The 24,729-nt window shown below is 50.9% G+C and overlaps 5 protein-coding genes across 5 annotated transcripts; 1 reads left to right on the forward strand and 4 right to left on the reverse strand.

Moving 5' to 3' along the window:
- Positions 1-73: 73 nt before the first annotated feature.
- Positions 74-3,475, forward strand: UHO2_03249 (uncharacterized protein; the record flags this gene model as incomplete). Its single annotated transcript, XM_041558164.1, has 1 exon — positions 74-3,475. The coding sequence occupies one exon, from the start codon at positions 74-76 to the stop codon at positions 3,473-3,475; it is 3,402 nt and encodes a 1,133-aa protein (XP_041414098.1).
- Positions 3,476-3,673: 198 nt separating this feature from the next.
- Positions 3,674-7,015, reverse strand: UHO2_03250 (putative ISW2 - ATPase component of a two subunit chromatin remodeling complex; the record flags this gene model as incomplete). Its single annotated transcript, XM_041558165.1, has 1 exon — positions 3,674-7,015. The coding sequence occupies one exon, from the start codon at positions 7,013-7,015 to the stop codon at positions 3,674-3,676; it is 3,342 nt and encodes a 1,113-aa protein (XP_041414099.1).
- Positions 7,016-7,839: 824 nt separating this feature from the next.
- Positions 7,840-9,072, reverse strand: UHO2_03251 (uncharacterized protein; the record flags this gene model as incomplete). Its single annotated transcript, XM_041558166.1, has 1 exon — positions 7,840-9,072. The coding sequence occupies one exon, from the start codon at positions 9,070-9,072 to the stop codon at positions 7,840-7,842; it is 1,233 nt and encodes a 410-aa protein (XP_041414100.1).
- Positions 9,073-12,669: 3,597 nt separating this feature from the next.
- On the reverse strand, positions 12,670-13,920 carry UHO2_03252 (uncharacterized protein; the record flags this gene model as incomplete). The annotated part of the gene is made up of 1 exon (XM_041558167.1): positions 12,670-13,920. One exon carries the CDS (start codon positions 13,918-13,920, stop codon positions 12,670-12,672), a length of 1,251 nt encoding a protein of 416 aa, XP_041414101.1.
- Positions 13,921-19,387: 5,467 nt separating this feature from the next.
- On the reverse strand, positions 19,388-24,558 carry UHO2_03253 (uncharacterized protein; the record flags this gene model as incomplete). The annotated part of the gene is made up of 6 exons (XM_041558168.1): positions 19,388-20,607; positions 20,686-20,759; positions 20,817-21,335; positions 21,426-23,045; positions 23,642-24,111; positions 24,247-24,558. The coding sequence occupies 6 exons, from the start codon at positions 24,556-24,558 to the stop codon at positions 19,388-19,390; spliced, it is 4,215 nt and encodes a 1,404-aa protein (XP_041414102.1).
- Between the last annotated feature and the right edge of the window lie 171 nt (positions 24,559-24,729).

Consider the following 24,729-nt stretch of genomic DNA (forward strand, 5'->3'; position numbering starts at 1 on the left):
ACTTACACCTGCGCACGCAGCTCGACCTACCATCAGCAATGCATCCCTGACTGCGGCTCGCCCCACAATACATATGGACGCCTCGACCACACCAAGTGGGTCAGACCCACGCCAACTCAGGCGAGAATTCCAAACTTTCGCCGAAGGCACCCGACGATTCTCCTCACCCGAAGAAGTTCTGCAGACCTACATCACCCCTCTAGCTCGCATCTTTCCGGCTGAGTCACTCCCACCATTTCTCCGACCCCACATTCCCAATGCTACCACTTCACCATCCTCACAAAGCGCAAATGGCGTCCAAGTGGACCCGCTATTGGTCGAATCAATCCAAACATCGCTGCTGTCGCGTATTGTCGTCGATTGGTCAGTGTCCCTCGCTCCACAGACTCTGCAAGATTTGGCGGGATTATGGTTCTTCGGTCCCCCCTCCCTTCCCTCCTCCTCGCCGGCAGAGGTGGCACGGGGTAAAGTGCAGCAAAGTGCCCTACGAACCCTGACAAAACACCTCTCCGCCTCCACCTCCTCAAGCTCCACAGTTCACCCAACATCCCGGCAAAGCATCGTCCAACTCTGCATTGATACTCTCGACCGAATTTCTCTCCCCTCTCTCATCAGCTCTATCTCTAAGGGTGAGAGAAATAAGGCAAGGGCAGAAGTGGCATGGACTGAAACCCTCCGCTTGCTTAGCTCGCTGCCGGATAGACTGGCGAACTTCACTCAGGGTGATCTGCCTCCCACGTTCAGCTCTTCATTGTGGATCGAGAGGGTATTCGTCTCTGGTATAGCCGCAACACTTGCAAAAATTCTAAAAGAGGGAGAGTTGAGATTGTTGAAAGATGTATTGAACAGGCTTGACAAGATGGGCTACCTCACACAGCCAGTTGACGTTGAAGGGAGGGGATTCTGGCCTGCTCTTCTCCCTCACCAAAACATTGCCGCACAGTGGCCTGAGCTCAGGGCTAGACTTGGTGCCGGATTGAGGTTGAAGTTGGATAGAGCACTTGTTGAGACTCTACAATACACCATCACTCTCAGAAAAGGGCTGCCGACGGGTCTAGTTACGGCAGTGGAGAGGAATAAGCCGGGGAGTGAAGGGGTTGTTTTCCTTTCGAAGGGTGCTCAAGAGGTTGTTGGTGCCGTTCCGCTTGTTCTCGCTGCTTTTTTGAAACCTCGTACCTCTTCTGAGGACGAGTCAGAGTCGGATTCAGACAGCAGCCCAGATCAGAGGATTGTATCAACATTCGAAAGAATCGCCCTACCCACCCCACTCTCCCCTCTTTTAGGTTGGGGGTGGACCACCTACCTTTCCTCCACCCTTTCTCCTTCCCACCTCATCTCTTGCCTCCGTACAACACTCGAACGTTGGTCAGACGCAACACGAATCTCGCGCTCACTGAGAGAAGAAGAAGTCTATCTCACAACTCTGATTGTCACCCTCCTCGCCTCAACTTCATCCCAACAAGCGGAGCAGGAGCTAGGCGAACTGTCAAGGTGCCCCACGCTACTGGATGGCGTATCATCGCATCTCTCGCACTCAGACCCACTATTTAGAAGGATGGGAATGTTAGTTGCTGAACTGATCAGTGCTGCGACGCAGCGAAACAATGGGGAGGAGGAAGGGGGGAATAAGATGCTGAATTTCGGCTCTCGAGTGTGGAATGGGAGAGGGGAGGGCAGGGAGGAGGCTAGAGTTTTGAGGGGGTTGGTTGATGGTTGGGCCCATCACTCCGAAGCGATCACTGACATTGTAAAGGGTTGGAAAGTGGAGGGTGTTGCAGCGGCAATCCGTGCTTTGAGTTTAGGGCTGGATACAAGCTCAAAGACGGCAGAGAGGGAGAAAGAGCTGGTAAGAGAAGTGAAAAAGAGAGAAAAGGCCAAGGTCACAAGGCTTCCAAGAAGGGTTAATCCACCACCCCACACTAAGGCTAGGGCGTTGATAACGATGATCGACTCAGACAACGAGCCTCTCCCAGCGGAGAAAGAAGGAAGTGGGGGCCCGCTAAAGATGTTCTCCCGCCTCCAAACCACTTGTACTCGGTCAAGATCTGATTCTTCCGCATCAAACCCTTCCTCCTCAGACGAGTCCGACAGCGATACCCCGCCCGAGTCTTCCGAGACCGAAATTCAACGCCTCGCAGCCTCACTCTCCGGCCTATCCCCTTCGGAAGCACAACACCATCTCTCCTCTCATCCCTCTTCCTCGCCTTTCCCCCCTCCTAAACAGAAACAACCCCGCACCAAATCTAGCATAACCGACCTGGACGCCGACACGGAATCCCACGCTCCTCAATTCCAAAAGAAAACAGCGACTCCAGTGTATATCTCGCAACTTGCCCCACTCCTCAAGTCTTCTTCCCGATCTTCCATTCGCACGGCACTCGGCCACGCTGCGCGACTCATCCGTCTCAAATCCTCAACCGCGCATTTTGGTGGGGAGGTGAGGGAAAACGCAATTGATCTAACCCTATCCCTTGTTGCGTTGCATGATAACTTCGGTATCAAACGATTTGAACGATTGAGAAGGGAAGCGTTGGTGGAGTTAGCAAAGGCGGAAGCGGGGGTTGTGGTGGCAGTGTTGAGTGAGCAAGTGTTTGGGAGTCAGTATTCGGGGGTTCAACGAGGGGCGATGTTGGGTGCGATTGTCGAAAGTGCACTGACTCTGTCGGGAAACGGGGGGCAGATGGGGGAGGGAGAGGTGGGTAGGAGAGCGGATAAAGTTGTGGAAGGGGTGATTAGGGATGCTAGGAAGGTTGGGGAGGAGAAAGTTGCTGCTATTCGTCGTCAGCGAAATCTTGAAATCCATCCTTCGCACAGCACTCGGGGAAAAGGTTTGATTCAGCCTCACAACCCGACCTGGATCACATCACCATCTCCAGCCGAGGTGAGGGGGAAAGAAGAACAATGGACCGCAATAGCAGGCCCAATCTACTTGTTCCCGCTCCTAAACCGATTCTTAGCATACACAGCACACCACCAAACACGGACTACCTTCGGAGCGGGAGTGGGGGCTCTGTTTCAACCGGAAACCAAATCCCTTCTGCTCGACACTCTGACAATTCTTCTACCCCTCCTAACCGGCAACGCAACGACGCTTGTCGACGCTACAAGGCCGTTGGTTGAAATTCTATCCATCCTCTTAACCCCTCTCGACGGAAGAGTAGGGGAAGGGGTGGGTGTGGATAAAGCCTCAGCACTCAACCTCCTATCTGTGCTGCTTGATTCGCATCTCGAGTTGGACGCAGGCGAATCTCTCGTTCGGGACCAAGAGTTGGTTCGTGGGTTGAGGGGGCTGTTGGGGTCCGTGCAGGAGTTGTTTTTGGATTTGCAGAATCAAGCCGGCACTGGAGGTGGGGGAGGGGTGAGAGGAAAAGTGTTGTCGAGATGCGCAACCATTTTGCTTTTGATGGATGAATTAGATCGCCGTCGACAAGAGGCGCTTAGGGTTGCACTTGGTTTTACCGTGCCCTCGAACTGAGACTCACTTTCGCAATGCAGTGGGAAATGACGACCTTTTTCCGTCTGGATCCTGTGAAGAATGCGTCTCACACCTCGCCCTTCTTTTGTGCGATTGGTGAAGAATCAAGCATCGAGTGAAGGAGGACAAATAAATTTGCATGATGAGAAAGAACCAAACCAAACCGAAACCCCGAAACCTGCCCACGCCGGGATCTCTTCACTTCTTCTTCTTCTTGCCCGCTCCACCAGCCGCACCGACAGCCGGAGTGCCCGCTCGACTACTACCAGCATTACTACCTGTATCCAACGCCTTCCTCTTGCCTCCTCCACCACCTTTTCCATTCGCGGCCTTCTCCTCTTCCTCCTCCTTCAAGACCAACAATGTCAGCGTGTTACACCTTCTTCCCAACTCCTGCGGAGTTCTACTCTTTATGAACCAATCGAACCTAAACCCGGGATACACCATAACATCCTTCTTGATCCTGTCATACGTATCTCCCTCTCCTAAGCCATATTCGGCTAATTTTACCAGCAAAAACCTATCCTCCTCCTCGCTGTAGGATCTGCCTTTGTTCTGGCCGTAATGCAATTTCAGCTGAAGCAGAGGTTGACGGTATGAAGAGACTTTGCGCCGAATGATCTGTTCTTGATGTTGTTGTTTGGCCAGTTTTTGTTCTCCTTCTTCGATTCGAGCGATCAACTTGGCGCTATCGGCCAACTCGTCGATTCTGTCCCAGAAGACTTTGCTGTACTCCCGAACTTGTTTCTCCGTCTTAGACGCATCGGGCATGTCCGCAGCAATAAGTGCAAACGCTTTCCTTCCGTACCTCTCACAACCTCGAACAAAGATCTGGAATTCACGTCGGTTCCAATTTGCAAACCCTTGTTGCGCTAGGTGCTCCTTCTCTTCCACTTGCTCCTCCGTCAATGCTTCTGCAGTATCGATGAATTCTTGCTCCCTCTTCCTCTCCTCTTCCACCTCTTCGCTCGTCTCCCCCTCTCCCGGCTCCCTACTTGGAACCTTGTAGCCGATGGATCGCTGATAAGCGGCAGTTTCTCTCTCCTGCAGTTCCGTCAATCTCTCCGGATAGAACTGGAAATCATTGATATTAATCTGCTTAGGCGCCCTTGGAGCCCTCGCCACCGCCGGTTTCGGACCCACCCTCATCGCATCTCTATAGTAGTTATCAATACTATAATTCGCCTTCCTCTCCCTCTTACTCGGTTCGATCCACAACTGTCCGATCGGTTTCCTCTCCGAAAAATCGTTCCCTTCCCAATTGTAAACCGTATCGCTCTTAAAGTTGTTCAAATCGTCCAGATTCAACCCTTGATATTTCGCCTGAATCGCCTGCGTCCGCTCCTCACCCTTGCTGATGATCGCATCGATATCGTCGTTGATCGACATGTCCTCTTTCGAGGAAATAATCTTTTCGGCTCCGTGTTGGATCATGTCCACAAGATCTTCTTTCGATTGGGCGGATTTGGCCGCTTGTTGGGCACGACCTTGTTGGATTACGAGTTGATCCAAGCGGAGTTTCTGGGCAGCTCGATCGAGGATTCGTTCTTCAATGGCGTGTTCGGTGACGAAACGGAAGACGTAGACTTGTTTGGTTTGGCCGATGCGGTGGGCTCGGTCCATGGCTTGGAGATCGGCTTGCGGGTTCCAATCCGAGTCGAAGAGGACGACAATGTCGGCGGTTGTGAGGTTGATTCCGAGACCACCAGCACGGGTTGTTAGGAGGAAGATGAATTTTTCGCTATCGGGTTGGTTGTAATCGTCGATAGCCGCAATCCTATCCTCGTGTGCAGTGCCTCCGTCAATTCGACAATATTGATACTCTCTGAATAGACAGTAGTCTTCGAGGATATCCAACATCCTACTCATCTGACTGAAAATCAAAACCCTGGAACCCTTCTCTTTCATCTTGCGCAACAACCTGTCCAAAATCACCATCTTACCCGAATTATCCACCAGATGCTCATCCGTAGTAAAAGGCGGTCCAGGTTCTGCTCCATCGAACAAATACGGATGGTTACAACATTTCCTCAACTGCATAACAATGTTCAATAATCTCGTCTTGCCTTGCTTCCTCCCAACACCACCGTTGACTGCATCGATATCCTTCTCGAGGATACTTTTGTACCATCTACGCTGCATATCCGTCAAGCCTACGAAAATGTTGATCTCCTTCTTGGGCAAAAGTGATTTCTCCACATCCGCCTTGACCCTTCGCAACAAGAACGGTCTGAGCACCTTGTGCAACTGCTGAACCACCTGATCCTGATTCTCATCCCCTTTACCCTTAAACCAAGTCTCGAAGTCTTCCGAATTGCTAAACACATCCGGCAACAAAAAGTTGAGCAACGACCACAACTCCATCAAATTATTCTGCAGTGGCGTACCTGTGATGAGCAGACGCGAACGGGAGTTGAAAGCTCGTACGATCTGCGACAGGATCGAATCGACGTTCTTGATACGATGCGCCTCATCAATCACGATGTACTCCCAGGAGAGTTTCTTGAGTGCGCTTTTCTCGCGAAGACACATCTCGTAGGTGGTGATGAGAACGTCAAAGTCTCCAGACAAGAGGTGGTTTTGGATGACTTGTCCGCGTTCTTCTTTTGCGCCTTTGAGAGTGACGACGTTGAAGCCGGGAACCCAGCGTTGGAATTCTCGATACCAGTTGTCGAGGGTCGATTTGGGTACTACGACCAAGTGGAACCCGGGAGTGTCGCGCAAGTCGCGCAAGTATCCAAGGAAGGAGATGGTTTGAAGCGTCTTGCCCAACCCCATTTCATCGGCTAGGATACCATTAATACCGTTATGGTAGAGCGAGATCATCCAGTTCAGACCTTGAATCTGGTAGTCTCGCATGGTACCACCCTTGACATAGGAAGGCGATTCGTTAAACACGAAAGCCTCTTGCTCATCTCCACCTTGCTTGAGCAACTCCTCATCTTCCTCCTTCTCGGTCTTTCGGCGACGGTTGTCCGCGCCCTTGTTCGCCTTCTTAGAGCTGGCTTGCTGCGACTCATCCAGCATCTTGGCAAATTCTTCATCGCGTTCCTTTTTGATATCGATGAAATGCTGGAACAGCTCCGTCTGACCGAGGAGGTAAGAGAAACGCTTCATGCTATCGGCGAGCTTGGATTTGGCCATCTCCTCACGCGTGCTAGCGAGAGTTTCGTTCTGTGCGGCTTTGACAGCTCTCTCCTGCTGACGTGCAGCAGCACGCTCGTTTTTCTCGCGCTCCTTTTCGAGCTGACGCGCTGTTTTGGAGGGAGAAGACATGGAAACGTCACCGTCATCATCGAGTGGGTCGGCATCTTGGTCATCGGAATCAGCATCGGTTTTCTTGGGGTTGTTGGGTGGGGTCTGTGCTCGTGAGACTGAGGCCGAGGCGGTGGGAGCACGGCTGAGATCGACAGAGTCGGGGATGTAGTCGGAAAGCTTATCCTCGTCTTCCCAATTTTTAGCGTCACGCATGGCTGGGGGAAGACCAGATGGCTTCAGACGGCCGTTGGAGCCGTTGGAGCCGTTGGGTGTGCTGGTCATCGTTGTGGCGGATGAGCGCGGGCTCGAATGTAAGGTAGTGTGAAGGGCTGTTGTCGGAGGTAGGACGAGCGACTATGGTGCGGGCGATTAGGGTCTGCTGCGATCAGAGACTGCGAAGGGACAGGCAAGGCTGAGCGGGTAGCGTGAGGGGGATGAGGGAAAGTGCTGCTTGATGACTTGGAGCTGAGAGTGGCAAGGGAGGCAGGGAGAGCGGAATGGGTGTGATGATATGGTAAGAAGTAGAGCAAATCGGACCAACGCGTTGTAGAAGAACCGCGCGTCAACAAGATTCGTAGCCGTGGGCAGGATCGGACGAATCGGCAATCTTGGCAAAGGTTGTAGAAGCGAAGGTGGTTGAGAGAAGGTGGTTGAGAGAAGGTGGTTGAGAGAAGGTCAAGGCTTTCCAGCAGTTGAGAAGCAGCAACAAATATGTGCAGACCCCAACGTCACACAAAGCGAGGAGAGAGCGAGAGAAATTCTTCCCGGCCGGCTGTGGAATTCGCAGCTGTCTATCAGTGCAAATCTACAGTCGCGTGGACGCGTCTTGGCGGCGGCATTCATCAACACGCTCCTCCAACTCAGCCTCAAAGCGAGCGGATCGAATTGACGCTAGCTAATGTCGCACGAGTAGCCATCATGAACAGGGCCCTGCTTGTGTTCAACTCATCCGGCTCTGGTTCAGTCGCCATGAATAGGACAAGCCTTTGCTCAGACGGTCACATATTCTGGTCATGAAACGCAGAAAAGGCTCCAAGGCCGGTCTATACATTTTGGTAGCATGCAATGGGAACAATGACAGACACCACTTGTTCTTCTCAAATCTACTACTTGGAAGACGACTCGGAAAGCTCGCGGTACTCAACGAGACGGAGCAAGTTCCTCTGGAGCATAGCAATGGTGGTCTTGCCGATAGCTGGCAGGTACATCGACGCACGTGTTCGCACATCAGGCTTGAAGTTCTTCTCGCTCGAAAAGTTGACGCAAACTGCACCAGGCTTGATCCACTCGGTTTCGACCTTGTAGTTGGCCGAAGGAACACCAGAGATGACGACGTCAGAAGCACGGATGCACTCCTCGGCAGTCATGTTGCAATTTCTAACAACGTGGTGTGGACGGAGTTGCGAGGCGGTGTTCTGAGCATGTGCCTTGTTGACAATCTCGGAACGAGCACGTCCTTGAGGTTGGATAGGACAAGAGGACTCGGCAGCAGCACGCTTGTTGAACTCCTGAATCGAGTCAATGTCGATCGAGTAGACCTTGGCACCGTCATTGGAGAGCAAAGCGGCGAGAGGACGACCCACCACCTCGGATCGATTGATGACGGTGATGGTCTTGCCGTACAGTCGGTCGCCATAGGGAAGCTCGCCGTCGTAAACACCGATGGCTTCGAGACACTTGACCATGGCCAAAGGCGTGCAGGGAAGGATCGACTTGGCCATACCAGGAGGCACCTGCTCGTCGTTGAGCGCCTCGCGGGTGGCACGTTCTTCGGGCAGCTCGCGTGTAGTGCCTGGAGCGTTGCCGAGCTTGGCGGGCGAGATCCATCGCACGTTGTGGTACATGTTCCAGCAGTAGCTGAAATGAAGTCCCTCAACGTCCTTGCGTGGGTCAACAATCTGCTGCAGGTAAGTATCCTGACGACCAAAGAAGATGGGGTAGTACACCATGATACCGTGCACCTTGTCATCGGCGTTGGCAGCAATGATGAGATCCTCGACGTCAGCTTCGAGGTCGAAGTCAGGCGCAGAGCCCTTGTGCTCCTCCTCGCTAACCTCGACCGAGTCGTCCCAGGTCTTCCAGATCTCAAACTCGACACCGACAGCTTGGCATGCTTTGCGCGTCCACTCGGCGTAGGCTACACTGGGTGGGCTTGGGGTAGCGAGGATACCGACGAGTTTGGGTCTCGACTTGCCCTCCTGGATGCGCTTCTGAATCGCCTCCTTGATAGCATCTTGGTAGGGAGCAGCGATACCGGAAGCCTGAACGAGCTTGCCAGGATTCTCAGCACTAGGCACCGAGTTGGGCTGGGAAGCATGTTGGGCGATGGGTTCAGACATGCTGCTTGCTACGCCGCGAAGAACGTCGTTGGGCCGGACCGGGGTGATAGCGTTGCCTTGACGGTCAAATGCGTGTGCGAGGTCGGAGGCCGAGAGCTGGTAGCTGCTGGGCTCGAAGTCGCAAATTGTGGCACGATGGAACGTGTCGAGGAGTGCGTTGAACTGGGCCTTGCGTTCGGAACGGACGTACCAAGACTCACGGAAGGTTCCTTTGCCTCGAAGACGAGGAGTCAGAGCAAGTGCCAAGGAGGAAGAGGTGGCAGTGGCGGGAGCCGAAGTAAAAGGTGGCCAAGGGCTTTCGGACGAGGACGTGGACGGAAGCAAAGACGGGCGAGCCAACTTGTCGAGAAGCGTGTTTAGATGGGAGAGGTCGGATCCGCTAAGGTCCGACTTGTGCGATTGTGCGCTGTGATGAGTCGACGAGTGGAAGGCCGCCGAGCTCAATCGGATCACTGGTGTGCCCTGTAGTGAAGATGCCGAAGATGTTGAGGCGGAAGATGCGAGACTTGGTGTGGTCCCACGAACTAAAGGCGGTTGCAGGAGTGAGGAGGAAGAAGAAGAAGGGGGAGGGAGGTCCGTGTGCTGCGTGTCAGTGATGAATGTTCTAGAGCAAGAGCAGGTTGGAAGAAGCAGAGATGGCATAGCTGGCATTGCAGCGGAACACGAAGCAACAGAAGGGAGCGCATAGATGGGGTCGATGTAAGACTGAACAACAATATCGATCGACAAAGCAGCGTCGAGAGCAAGAGTTGCGAGAAGATTGGATGCTGGTGATAGGTCTTGCTTTGTATGTCTTACAGCGAGCGCTCCTACAGTCGATGTTGCGTGCAAATTGCGAGAGGGGCCTGGCGCTACGAGCTGATGAAATGTGAGACGATGCGTTGCTTTGTTGGCGGTGGGCTGTTGCTAGTGCTGGACATGGTGGGCGGTTGTCGTCTCGGTGCTGAAGGGTGAAGACCAACACATAATCGGGGTAGGCTATGGCATTTGGTTGCGCTGCTGAACTTGCCTGCACTGCTATGCCGAGAACGCTTGGCTTGTCGTGATCATTGGAGGGAAAGGGGATCATCGGCAAGGCAAGGGGAAGGTTGTCCGTGGAAGCATTTGCAACTTACCTATTCCGTAGAAAGACGACGAGCTTGGGTGAGCTTTCGATGCTGCTGCTCGAAACGAGGAAGCCAAGCCAGCTCTGAGAGGTAGATGAGGCGGAATGATGGGCGAGAACAAGTGCGAAGAGGTCAGGAGAGTAGCAAGATGGGCTGAATGAAAACAAGAGCAACCAACACCACACAAAGCTGGCAACGCTTGCGCGTTGGTCACGTTCCCCTTCGCTCACCATTAAAAATTGTGCATGTGTTCATTCGCACAATAAGATTTAGATGTTTGATGGTACAGAGAGAATCACATAACTACATAGATGAAAGGACTACTATGAGCATTGGTCAGAAGTTTTACCAAAAAGGTCAGTAAAGTTGGCATGCCATTGTAACTGACTGATCACCATGTCAGCAAACTCTTCAAGAGCCTCTAAGCATGCCTCTTCCTTCAACTCCTCTTTGGAGCAGTTGTGAATGCCAAAATGCTCCACAAGCCCTTTAGCTGCTGTGGAGATTCTTTCCAGGGCAGCTTCTGCATCTGTTCCCTTGGCAATATCAATGCTTCTGTAAGCCAAATTGATATTGCTCTGCAAAGGCACTGGCCTTTGGGGTGAAGCTCTATAGCCCTGTGAAAGAGAGGGCCCTGGTCTCATTTGACTTGTTGCCAACCCAGCTTCAGCAGTGGTTCACTTGGAACTGCTCAGAGGATTGGAGGTGGTGGTGGTGGGTTGGCCTGCACCATGTTGGGCCACCTTGTATCCAGCTCCTCTTTTTGTGCCCTGGTTGTCAAACTTATTCCCACAGTGCACCCTTAGAATCTTGGGGGTGACACCAGTGAGATAGTCATTGAGACTTACCTTGTTGTATTGCAGGTGGCCAAAGACAGCTGAGCTGCCATAGACCATGACATTGGCAACTATGTGAGCCTTGCCCTGGCTCACAAGCCCATCCCACTTTGTGACTAGAGTCTGATCCAGCCAGAACTTGTGGTGACAGGGGGGATTTGACTTGCTGTTGCAAGGCTTGCACTTCACCTCATAGCTGCCAGAGTCAGCAGGCACACAGTCAATGCTGACCTGCAAGCAACTTTCACACAGCCCACAGTGCCTGGCAGCCAGAATCTTGCAAGCCCTGGCATGATTCTGAGTCTTCTTGAAGACATGTGTCAGGGGTCTCGCGCCTGAAACCCAGGTCAGTCTGTCGAGATACTTGGTGACTATCAAACTGTGCAACAGCTATTGTCTTGGTATCAGTCTCAACAAGCTATGTCACTCAGTGACTATCAAGTTGTGTGATGACAGTGGGTGGCATTTGTTGTATATACTATTGTAGGTTTCAGCTGACCTCTGTGGACACTCCATTCAGGGGTAGCTCAGCATGATCAATATCAATACATAGGTTATGATGACACCAAGGTCTGGTGTGAGTGTTGATGATGATGAGGTTGATGGTGTTGGTGATAAGGTTGGTGGCATCAACACAAGTGTCCAGTGTGTTGACTGATGCTTGAAGTGATCCCCAGACCACAGTGGACTACTGCCTTCAGTTCTATCTATATCCAGACTGCTGACCTGCTATGGGCCACCTTCAGACATCAGGTAGTGGTGATACAACACACACACTACAATGAGGAGCAACCTTGATAGATTGCTACTATGCTGACTGCAACTAATATATACTTATGCTGAAGTGATAACTAGTTATGGTGTGTAGAGTGGATGAGGATCCACTCGACCTTTGATGATGAGAAGGTATGGTTATATACCTCTTCACAGTGTCGCCAGCAATGCTGCCCCTGCTCTCTCTCCAGAGAGTACCTTCTTCATCGAGTACTGTACAGGGGGCCCCTCTAGCACCACTCCTGTCCTCCTTGAGCTATCCTGCTTGCTTGGCACCCCTGTGCCTCTTGAGCTGTATCAACTCCTTCGACACTGCTCCTCCTCCTCAGGACCTGCTTGCCAGTTTCCTATACACTGCTCCTTCTCCTTTGACCAGTGACAGTTCCTTTGACTCTTGTCTCTCGAGCCCCTGAGTGGTAACCCTCTGCATGCTCCTTGAGCTTGGTCCTCCTTGTGTCTGTGCCTGGCCCTCCTCACATATGGGCCCAGTCCTCCTTTGCATGTGAGTCCATAGGAGTCCATGGTCTCCATGGAGACTGCACTATGACCATGCTCACCACTGGTATTGACTAGATCTCCAATACCTGTGCTCCTTCCATATGAACCAGTGACCCTCCTGCTTCTTGAGCATTCAGGCCCATGACAACACGCATGCCTCCTACTTTCTTTGCTGTTGCCTTGACATGACCCAATTTGCTCTCCTCGCTTTCAGCTTTGCTCCCTGATGCCAAGGAAGCACTACCCTCACTTGTGTCATTGCTGCCTGATTCATATGACCAGTAATCACCCATTTCTCGAAATCTGATTCCAGCTTGCCTGCCTTTTGCCTCATTTGTGCTTCAGCTCGATCCAACTGTGGGAATAACAACTTCCACTACTGGTCATTGTGGATCACTTGATGGAGGAGGAGATGGAGATGGATCACATGAGGGAGGAGACAGAGATGGATCACACGAGGGATGAGGAGACAGAGATGGATCCCTCCAGGGAGGAGGAGACAGAAATGGATCCCTCCAGGGAGGAGGAGATGGAGATGGAGGCTCTACCATGTCTCGTGAGTAGGACATTGATGGCCCTTGAGAGGCACCTAGAGCATCGTGAGACTCTGCTGTGTGCATCATCCCTGCTTGAATAGGTACAAAAAGGTCCCCAGGTGGCATTTTGTCATACAGATCCGCATCGCTGTAGACCTCTTCTACTACCTTCCCTTCTGCATCTGGCTGCTGCAGCAGCTTCTCGACCTTGGCATGGTCCTCTTCCTGAGCCTTGCACAAACCCTTGGTCTTCAGCATTTCTCTAACATCATCCTGGTACCCCTGTTGAGTGTCATTACTCTCCTTAGTGCCAAAGTCAATGCCCCTCTCCACCTCAGGCTTGTCATCACTTGAGCCATCTCTGTACTCCATCAAATATTTTCTTGTGAGATCCAATGCAGCAAATCCAAGCCTCTTCGACTCCTTCTCTTGTGCTTCTGCCTCTTCATCTGTGTCCTTCTTCCAATATTCCAACTCTGCCTGCTTGTCATCATGCCATTCCTTCACAGCTGTAGGCCATGTTGGGTACCACCCCATCTCATCAGCCCTCTGCTTTCTGGTCTTCTTCTTCTGTGTTGGTGTGACATTTGAAGTGGTCGACTCAGCTGGTTTGAGAGAAGAGGTTATGGTGCTCGAGGTTGTGGCACTCGAGGTTGTGGCACTCAAGGTTGTGGTGCTCGAGGTTGTGGTGCTCCAGGTTGTGGCACTCAAGTGTGCAGCTGGTGCTGATGAGGTAGCAACGGGTGTTGTGAATGTAGCTGGCACCATAGAGGATGGGGTGGTGCATGTGTGTGAAATGGATGCCAAGGAAGTGGCAATCACAGATGCCTCTGGTATGACAGAGGAAAAAGTGGCAACTGGGATGGTTGATGCTGCTGCAGCCATGAGAGGAGGTGTTGCTGGACTCTCTGTGCTGAAGATGGACTCCCAATTAAGCTTAGTATGATGCCTGAACTTACAGTATCCTGAATGGCAATGTCCTATGAATGCTGCCTGCTGTAGAGTTTGAGGCTCCTTCAATTCTTGCATCTCCAACCAGTTTTCACTGTTGTTGCAGGCTTCAGCCAAGTACAATGCAATGTGGTCAGTGTGGATCATGAGATCACCTATGTGCTGGAGGTCATGTGCGATGTGTCATGGGCTTGGCGGCGCAGGAAGCGGGAAGACCCAACAGTTCATATGAAGGTAGCGCAGGAATCGAAGGATCGGGTGGATCGGTGGATTTACAGAAGAATTCAGCAGAATCGGTAGTAGACCCAGTTCTATGACAGATCTCATTGGGATCTGCACGAATGAACTTGATATCACAGATCTTACCAGAATCTGCAGTAAGTACGATAGTATGGCAGATTTCGTTGAGATCAGTGACAACAACATTTGTATGATGATTTCACATGTGAGAGGGACTACACTCGCAAGTGAGGAGGATCGAGCACTGCTGAGACAGGGACCGAGCTCACGAAGCATGCAGACGGTTACTGCTCAGGGGCTCAGGAGATATGCAGACAAGAGAACCATTGCCGGTTGAGGGAAGAGGAGCTGTGTGGCGGGCACCGGCGAACCAATCACAAGGAGGAGAAGCAGTGTCGATGGAGTTGATACAGCTCAGAAAAGACAGGAGCGATGAGGCATGGTGAGGGAGGAGTTTCAATGGAGACTCCTGCACAGTACTTGGCAGCGAAGGTACTCTCTGGAGGGAGAGTCGGAGCAGTGTCACTGGTGACACTGTGAAGAGGTATATAACCATACCTTCTCATCACAAATGGTCGAGTGGAGGGACATCCACTCTACTCACCATACAACTAGTCAATACTTTAGAAACATAAGTACTCATTAGTTTTCAAGTCAGCATAAGTTGCAATCAATAGATTGCTCCTCACCAAAGCGCATGTGTTGTATCACCGTTTCCTGACGTCCGAAGGTGGTTCATAGCAACTAGCGGTCCGGATAACAATAGGACTGAAGGCAGTCATCCACTGTGGTCCAGGGATCACCTCAAGCATAGTCGATGCACTGGACACTTGTGTCGACACCACCAATCCATATTCACACCAGACCTTTGGTGTCATCAGCAAGTTCACATAAGTTATTGATCATGCCGAGCTACCTCTGAATGGAGTGTCCGACAGTGGTCAGTCGAAATCTGCAATAGCCTCATCACAACTACAGATTTGAGCAAGAACAGTAATAGAGATGGCTCTACTACATATCTCGTGAAGAATCGCAATACCACAAGCACTGTTGCATAACTCGACAGAATCGGTAATAGTATTGATACAACTACCGATCTCAGGTTTCAGGCGTGCGACCTCTGACACGATGCTGGTTCAGCCTTCATTGGAACCTGTGCTCCTCCACTCATTGGAGAGGTCTTCGAGTTGTTGGAGGTAGTCATCTCTGACAGATGTGATGAACTCTTGAATCACTTTGACAGTTTCATAGTTTGCATTGATGTCCTGAGCGAGGATTGTAACCACTTTGGAGATCGTGTTGGGCTGGTATGCTTGAATGTTGGATGTGTTGATGATGTGAGCTACACCATTCTCATCTTTGACTTGAACCACCATCTTCATAAGCAGATTTGCCATGCTGGAGGCAGCTTGCAGGTAAACAGGAGGTGCAACAAGCAGATGGTGAGATGGAAGTGAGAGCAAGTGGTATGAAAGTGGGAAGAGAGAATGAAAGTATGAGAACATGAAGACAGATTATAAGCACTCAGCTGCCCAGCATGTTCTCACACATTCGACTGTTTTGAACCTGTGTTTGGACTGTGCCACATCAATGCCAGTAGCATATGGTGCACAAAAGCTCTTGACCTGGGTGAGTCATGAGAGATTGTCATTCAAATGAATGAAGGTCATGGGACCAATGTGCAAGTGACAGCTAGCGACAGCTGGCTCATCTCTGCACTGGTGACAGCTGGTTCATCTCTGCACTAGTGACAGCTGGTTCATCTCTGCACAAATGCCAGCTGGCTCATCTCTGTGCTGGTGACAGCTGGTTCATCTCTGCGCTAGCGACAGCTGGTTCATCTCTGTGCAAGTGCCACCTGGCTCATCTCTGTGCACCTTTCCCAATCAATCACAATGCACCAACCACAAAGCGACAAAGCAGATGAATGGATGTTGTCAATCCATGGTAGAAGCTCTGTGTGACCATAGACCACTATCATTGTGCAATGTCACCATGAATAGACAAGAATGAGGATTCCAATGCTTTTTGTGAGACTGAGGTTGATTTATGCAAACCTTCGAGCTTTTGGCACTTGTGGCACTTGAGTAGTGCTTCCAGCTGATTTGACTGGGTCAATTCAGATGCAATGCTTCACTGTAGGGTCCAATGGTGGCTCTTGAATGGCAAAAGTCAAAGTATGTGGTGCCATCATGATTTCAATTGCAAAAGAGTGTACCTCTCTTGAGCTGCCTTTTGTGCTACTGTTTTTGCCTCTTTTTGCCTTGCTTCTGTCTCCCCTCTCCTTGCTGAGTGTCACTGTGCACTTTGGCCACATAATGGAAGACATTCTGGATGGAAGGCTCCATGTGCTGCTCAATGGCCTTATGAAAGAAGCAGGTGATTGCCCAGCATTCTGCCACATCGCTGACTACAGCTTGATCTGAGAGGTGCTGAGTGGTTTTGTGGTACACTACATTGGAACGAAACAGCACAATATCTAGCGGCTGAAGTCCCAACTTGATATTGTAGTCAGGAAGCTTGAGTACAGCATGCTGGCCAAAGTTGAGAAGGATTGAGATGGCAGAGTCAGCCATGTCAGTGTGATCTTCAATGGTGAAGCCTCGAAATGGGACAAACGTCAAGTAGAGAGGATGGCAGAATTTGTCATAGCCAGCAACATGCTCTTTCACCCATGGATAGTGAATTGACTCTCATTGGTGAAGGATAGCTGCAAATTCATCACAAAGACCTGTCTTGATCTGGTTGCCAGCAACAAGCAGTGAGACATGCTTGGTAGTATAGCACTGTAGCCATTCAGAGAACTTGCTGACAGCCTCCCTTGCTGTGTTTGTGCCATTGTTTTGAAGGGTGTCTGCTGTGAGCTGGAGCCTTTGGTAAGCTTGATCATGCCAAACACTGAGGTGGAGCCATTTGAAGATGTGTGCATGCTGGGGATCCTTGCACAGAGTCTGGATAGGCATGCTTTCTTCATGTACAGTAGGCAGCAATTCAGGTAGGTCCAACGTTGGTTCAAGAGTGTGATTCTCAGCAGCTTCCTGCCAGGGCCAAGCTGGCTTAGCTACACATTGAGAGGTTGTCACCAGTGCTGGTGCTGCAAGTCACTTAGCTGCCCTGGAGGATTGAGCAGAAGCGCTTCTGTCTGACTTGCTAGGGGTATCCAAACCTGCATGGGTGGCAGAAGAAGGTGATGAATTGGTTCGAACAGTCTTGGACTTGCTGTTGCAGATGGTGTGCTTTGTGAGGTTCATCAGCATTTCCTATGGCAGCTTCTTCCTTCATGGCTTGGGCAGCATACTGCATGGGAGGCCCAAATCGCTGCAGAAACACTCCAGAAGCATCACAAAGGGTGATGTTGGCAGTGTACAGGCTGTCATGCCTATCTTGGTACTGTGTTGCACAGCGGCCAGAGAGATAGTGCAGTTTGGCAGAGCCATTACTTGAGTGCCTCTCTGTAAGCGGTCGCGTGCCAGAGACTTAGTTTTGGGGTGCTATTGAGTTTGATTGAGTAAGGTCTACTCAGTAAGTTTCACCTAAACATAACCAAACATTGCCACCTGGTAAGTCTCAACTGACTGCCTTGAACACTCCATTCAGAGGTTGCATGGCACAGACACTGGTCATTGGTGAGTGAGTGAAACACCCTCTCCTACAGTATGAGTGTTCATAGTACTGTTGATAATGCTCTTGGATGTCATCTGGACCACAATATGCTAATCACCTACAGAGGATGGGAGTTACTGGACTGCAGGTGTGATTCACCACCTACAATAACTGACTGGACCACAGGTGTTGAGCTACACTGCCTACAGCAAGGGACTGGACCACAAGTGTTGAAGAACACCACCTACAGTAAGGGACTGGACTGCTAGTGTTGAAGAACACTGCCTACAGTTGTTGACCAACAGTGATACAACACACATGTTGAGAGTTGTTGCAAGAGCACTGCTATTGCAATGGTACGTAACTGAGTAAGTAAAGTAGATAGAGTATGTAGTAAAGAGTGGATGGGGCTTGTCATGGGCCTGAATGCTCAAGAAGCAGGGGGGTCACTGGTGTCAGGGGTCTCGCGCCTGAAACCCAGGTCGGTCTGTCGAGATACTCGGTGACTATCAAACTGTGCAACAGCTATTGTCTCGGTATCGGTGACTATCAAGTTGTGCAGTGACAGCAGGTGGCGTTCATTGTATATACTATCATAGGTTTCGGCTGACCTCTGTGGACACTCCATTCAGGGGTAGCTCGGCATGATCAATATCGATGTTATGATGACACCAAGGTCTGGTGTGAGTGTTGATGATGATGAGGTTGATGGTGTTGGTGATGAGATTGGTGATGTCGATGATAATGAGGTTGATGGTGTTGGTGATAAGGTTGGTGGCGTCAACACAAGTGTCCAGTGTGTTGACTTGATGCTTGAAGTGATCCCCGGACCGCAGTGGACTACTGCCTTCGGTTCTATCTTGATCCGGACTGCTAACCTGCTATGGGCACCTTCGGACATCAGGTAGTGGTGATACAACACACACACTATGATGAGGAGCAACCTTGATAGATTGCTGCTATGCTGACTGAAACTAATGTATACTTATGCTGAAGTGATAACTAGTTATATGGTGAGTAGAGTGGATGAGGATCCACTCGACCTATCATGATGAGAAAGCATGGTTATATACCTCTACTCAGCATTGCCAGCGATGCTGCTCCTGCTCTCTCTCTCCAGAGAGTACCTTCTTCATCAAGTACTGCTCAGGGGCCTCTCCTGCTTGGCACCCCTGTGCCTCTTGAGCTGTGTCGACTCCTTCGACACTGCTCCTCCTCCTCATGACCTGATGTCAACTCCTTCGACACTGGTCCTCCTCCTCATGACCTGGTGTCGACTCCTTCGACACTGCTCCTCCTCCTCATGACCTGGTGTCGACTCCTTCGACACTGCTCCTCCTCCTTTGATCAGTGACAGTTCCTTTGGCTCTTGTCTCTCGAGCCCCTGAGTGGTAACCATCTGCATGCTCCTTGAGCTTGGTCCTCTTCGTGGCTGTGCCTGCTCCTTGAGCTTGGTCCTCCTCGTGGCTGTGCTTGGCCCTCCTTTGCATGTGAGTCCATAGGAGTCCATGGTCTCCATGGAGACTGCACTACAACCATGCTCTCTACTGATCTCGACTAGATCTTCAATACCTGTGCTCCTTCCATATGAACCCATGACCCTCCTGCTTCTTGAGCATCCAGGCCCATGACACTACCCCCCTCTTAAGAGCCGAGCTCCGTCGAGGCATGCTCTGGTCTGGTCCATGCTGACTCCTCCTCCTCCTCGACAACATCGCCAACATCATCCCTCCTCCTTCTCTCAATGTCATCCTCCTTCCTCTTCCTCTCTCTACTCCTCCTGTTCTCTCCTCCTTTCTCTACTTTGTCTACTCACTTGTCCCCCCTCCGACACCTCATACTCCTGGATGAGGTCGGGACAGTTGAGGTTCTCTACTGGTTCCCATGAAGCAGCTTCCTCTGAGTACCCTCTCCACAACACCTTGTACTCTGTAGTCCCATTGTGTGAACGCTTGTCGATGAGTGCTTCGACTTCGAAGTCGAGGTCCTCATCTGGAAGTGATGGTATGGTGGGTTGTTCAGCACGTTGAGGAAGAGAACTTGTTCTTGCTGGCTCGAGCATGGAGACATGGAACACATCATGCACCCTAAGGTTTGCTGGCAATGTGATTCGATAAGCTCGGCATCCTACCCGTTCCTGAACTGGGTAGGGTCCTGCAAACCAGGTATCTAACTTGGGTGTGGGTCTCCGTGTCTTCCAGTTTCGACGGTTGATATAGACCATATCACCCACCTTAAACTCGATGTCCTTGTGCTTCCTGTTATACTGGTCTACTGATCTCCGTTGTGCCTCTCTGATCTGCTCCTGGAGGTACTTGCAATGCTCCTTTCCATCCATGAGGTACTCGAAGTGACCTGGATCATTGACTCCTAGTCGTCGAGGGATGTCAGGATGAGCTTTGGGGTTCCATCCATAGCATGCAAAGAATGGTGAGACACCAATGCTGTTGTGGACCGTGTTGTTGTACACAAAGGCTGCAGTGTCCAGCAGGTTGACCCAGTCATCCTGCTCATAGTTGCAGTACATCCTGAGGTATTGCTCTATGACCTGATTGACCCTCTCTGTCTGACCATTGGTTTGAGGATGGTAAGCCGTGCTAAGTGAGTGCTTCACACCCATTTGCTCTGCAAATGCCTTCCATGCTCCTGATATGAACTGCCTGCCTCGGTCCAATACCATGTGATCTGGATATCCAAAGAGTCTAACCATGTGTCCATATAGCAATACTGCAGTCTGTTTGGCCGTGACTGTCTTATGGGTTGGAGCTAGTATGGCAAACTTGGTTAACCTGTCGACAATGACTAAGATAGAGTCATAGGTCTTGGAGTCATACTTCTTCGATGGTGGTAGTCCTTCGATGAAGTCGAGGGATATGGAGCCCCAGGGCCTGTCTGATGTTGCTAGTGGCTGTAGCAAACCATATGGACGATGACAAGGAGCTTTGTACCTAGCACATACAGGACAACTTGCTACATAGTCTGCAATCCAAGCTGTCCTGTTTGGCCACCAGTAATGTCATTGAGCTGCCTTGATGGTAGCATCTCTTCCTACATGTCCAGCAGTAATACCATCATGGCATTGGGTCATCACCATGAATCGCAGATGCTCTACAGAGAGAGACTGTCCATCTACCTCTTTGGCACTCCTTGAGTGTCAGTTGTTGGTCCTCCCTGGCATGATCACTTTGGGGATAACCAACCTTCCTCCACTGTACCATAGGTCATCCCTGACCTCGAAGGGCTTCTTCCTATGTATCTCCTGTAGCTCTTGGTCTAAGGGCTGGAAGATCTTGACCAGGTCTCTGAGACCTTTTGATGCTATGGACTCCATCGAGATCATGGGGGCCACTAGGAGCAAGTCATGGTCTGCTGTCTCCTTGAACACTTGAGGAGGCAGTAGTTGCCTCACATTGTGATCCTGCTCTTCACCAGCTGGTTGCATGTCAGTCCTTCTGGTGAGAGCATCGGGTTCACCACCTTTGTCTCCTGGTCGATACTGCAATATGAAGTCGAAGTCTGCTAGTAGTATGGCCCATCGAGCCTGTCGACCTGTGATGCATCTCTGTGACTTGAAGTACTTGAGGGCTTCATGGTCAGTGAGGATGACCAGTTGACTTGGTAGTCCAGCTAGCATGTGTCGCCACTGAGTAAGGCAGGCGACCACAGCTAGGAGCTCCTTGTCATGGATTTCATAGTTCTTCTTGGCAGAAGACATCTTCCTAGAGTAGAAGGCCACTGGATGCCATCATCCTTCATGCTCCTGCTTGAGTACTCCTGCTATAGCAAAGTCACTTGCATCAGTCTCCAACCTTGTTGGAAGGTGGTAGTCGAAGTGCTGAAGCACTCCTGCTGATGTGAATGCCTGGATGAGCTTGTGGAAGGCCTGTTGGGCCTCTTCTGGTAGCTCGAACTTCTTGAACTGTTCTATAGGCTTTACCAGTGATGTCAAGGGCTTGGCTATGTGAGCAAAGTGGGCTATGAACCTTCGATAGAAGTTGGCAAAACCCAGGAACCTTTGGATGTCATGGATTGACTCTGGCATTGGCCACTCCTTGACAGTGCGCACCTTTTCTGGGTCCATCTCTATGCCCGTCGGCTTGATGATGTACCCCAGGAACTCGACTGTCTTGGTGTGGAACTCACACTTCGACAGCTTAGCAAAGAGCCTGTTGCTCCTTAAGCGAGTGAGGACCTCGGTGACATGCTTCACATGTACCTCCTCAGTGTCACTGAAGATCAGGAAGTCATCTAAGTATACCACTACATATACTCCAATGATGTCTCGGAAGATGTCATTGATGAATGACTGGAAGTGAGCTGGAGCATTGGCTAGGCCAAAGGGCATCACTAGGTACTCATAGAGTCCCAACTTGGTGCAAAAAGCTGTCTTCCATTCATCCCCTTTAGCAATCCGGATGAGGTTGTATGCTGCTCTAAGGTCTAGCTTGGTATAGATCCTTGCCTTCCTGAGTAAGAACAGCTGCTCCTCGATGAGGGGCAATGGTGCCCTGTTCTTGACAGTGATCTCATTGAGACCTCTGTAGTCCACACAGAGTCTGAGACCTCCATCCTTCTTTGGTACGAAGAGCACTGGTGATCGTGCCGGGCTCTTCGATGGTCTTATGAACCCCTTCTCGAGGTTCTCATCCAAGTACCTCCTCAACTCGGACATCTCCTTGGGTCCCTTAAGGTATAGGGGCCCTTGAGGTGGCTTACCTCCTTCTATCAACTCGAGGTGGAGATCATGCTCGGTATGATGGGGCAGCTTGTCTGCTTCCACCTCATCAAACACATCTTGCAGGTGTTGGTATGGCTTTGGTATGTCTGCAGCTGTCACCACCTTGTCTATCTCCACCTCCATCTCGACTCCTTTGTCTGCGCCTGTAGGTACAAAACCAAAGGCCGGGAGTGATGATGGTGGCTCCTCCAACAGCATGAACCCTATGGGTCCATCTTCTAGAGCTGCTTGTAGTATGCGCTCTGCTGAGACAAACTCGTTACCATGAAGGGTTGGTCTCCTCATGGTTAGGTCCCCTGCTCTTGCTGCTTCAGGGGGTCTCCTTGGGGGTCGGTCCTGCTCCTGAGTCTTGAACTCCAGCTGGCCCGTATCCCATTGTATGGTGGGTTTGAGCCTCCGTAGCTCAGTGAACCCCAGGATGAGGTCATAGTCAGCAGTGTCGGCCACTGAAGCTTCGACCACACCCAGATTGTGTGTTCCAATAGATACCTGCATGCTCACAGAACTATTGATGGAGAGTTGGTGCCCGGTGACACCATGGATCGATCTTGTTTTTATGGGTTTTGTGGGTATTTGGTACTTACTAATGAAAGAATCTGAGACTATGGACAAACCAGCACCGGTATCAGCTAGTATCCGAGCAGGATGGTCTTGAACCATTCCAGAGAGCTCCAGTACTGCTTTGCCTCCACTGGTAGAGAAACATACTTGACAATCTTGATATATACAGAGTGATGGCGAGGAGGTTTGTAGAGCAATGCATGCCATCAGTGCATCACCCCACTGACATTTCCCTCATCGTTGTCATCATCGTGCTCCTCCTCCTCATGGTCGAGGTCCATGGGTTGCTGGTATGAGCTGAGGTCCATGGCCTTGGGGTCAGTCTCAGTGCTGCCTGTGTGGCCATCTCCTGAGTCAGTGGCCTCCTCGAAGGGGTCTGCTGTGGTGACCATGACCTTTGGTCCCATGGGTCGAGAGCTAAGAGGGTCTATCCTCCTGCTGGGGCAGTCTCTGGCCCAATGGCCGATACCCTTGCATACATGACAGGTGTTGATACCTGTTGGAGCAGGGCTTCCTTGCTTCGAGGTTTGGGTGGGATAATGAGGAAGGGGTCAGTTAGTTGGTCGGTTTAGGTTTTGTGTAGTTGCTTGTGTAGTTGCTTGTGCTGGTGATCGAGCTGGATAAGGTTGAGTGGGTTGACGTATGGGGATTGAACTTTGAATTGGCCGAGACCCAGTTCTTAGTGGAGGTGACATGGCGTTTGGGAGTGAGTGTCTAGCTGAGGACTGCTGTAGTAGCATCCTCTGTTGATCGATCTCCTCAACCTCTTGGTACCACTCCCATCTCTTCCCAGGTGGATTCCTCTCGAACTTCTCCTGTATGCTGTGAGTGAGACTTCCTCTGAAGAGATCAATCACTAGCTCGTTGTCATCTAGGTTGACCTGTCCCTCCAAGTCTCTGAACCGCTCTACATGATGTGTGGTGGCACCAGGAGCATCACTTGTGAGTCTGAGAGCCAACAGCTTGTTGTATGCCTCCATCCTAGCATTGCATGGGTTGAACTGTTCTGACAGTCGCTCTGTGAAGTAGTGCCAATCATTGAACAACCTTCCTTCTCTAGCTCTATCAATACAGAGCTTGGAGGTCCACCACTCTCTTGCTGTCCCTTCCAGTTGAGCACCCATGTGGTTGATCATCCTAGTCTGCTCATACACCTGGTTGAACTTAAACCATGCTTTGGCTTCTAGAATGAAGATCTCCATGTCTCAGGGATTGAACTTTGGGAAGGGGGTGGTGATGGGCTTTGACCGGTTAAGCTCTGCCATGATGCTGGTGTCCTCCTCATGGTCCAGGGGGTAAGGGTCCGTCCTGGTCCTGCTGTAGGGGTCCACCTTAGTCTTGACATATCTTGGCCCAGTAGGTGAAGCATACTTCTCATAGTTGACGTCCTCCTGCTCATCCAAGTTGAATGAGACTGATCGTCTTGGTCGTGGAGCTGGAGTAGGAGTATGTGGGTCTCCTATCATAGACTCATCTCCTCCTCCTGCTTGGTCTTCCGAGTGAGAGAGGTCCATTGTCTCCTCCCTACCCAGCTGAGCTCGTTGTAGTCGTTCCTCTCGATGACCCTGCCTAGTAAGCTCTAGCTGAGCTTCCAATAGAGTGAGTAGTCTATCGAGCTTATTGTTGAGGTCTGGGTCCGTCATGGTGATCATGAGGAGCTGCTTGAATGATCCACTCTAATGTCAGGGGTCTCGCGCCTGAAACCCAGGTCGGTCTGTCGAGATACTCAGTGACTATCAAACTGTGCAACAGCTATTGTCTCGGTATCGGTGACTATCAAGTTGTGCAGTGACAGCAGGTGGCGTTCATTGTAT

Source organism: Ustilago hordei, assembly GCF_900519145.1.
Source record: "Ustilago hordei strain Uho2 genome assembly, contig: UHO2_contig_05, whole genome shotgun sequence".
NCBI lineage: Eukaryota > Fungi > Basidiomycota > Ustilaginomycetes > Ustilaginales > Ustilaginaceae > Ustilago > Ustilago hordei.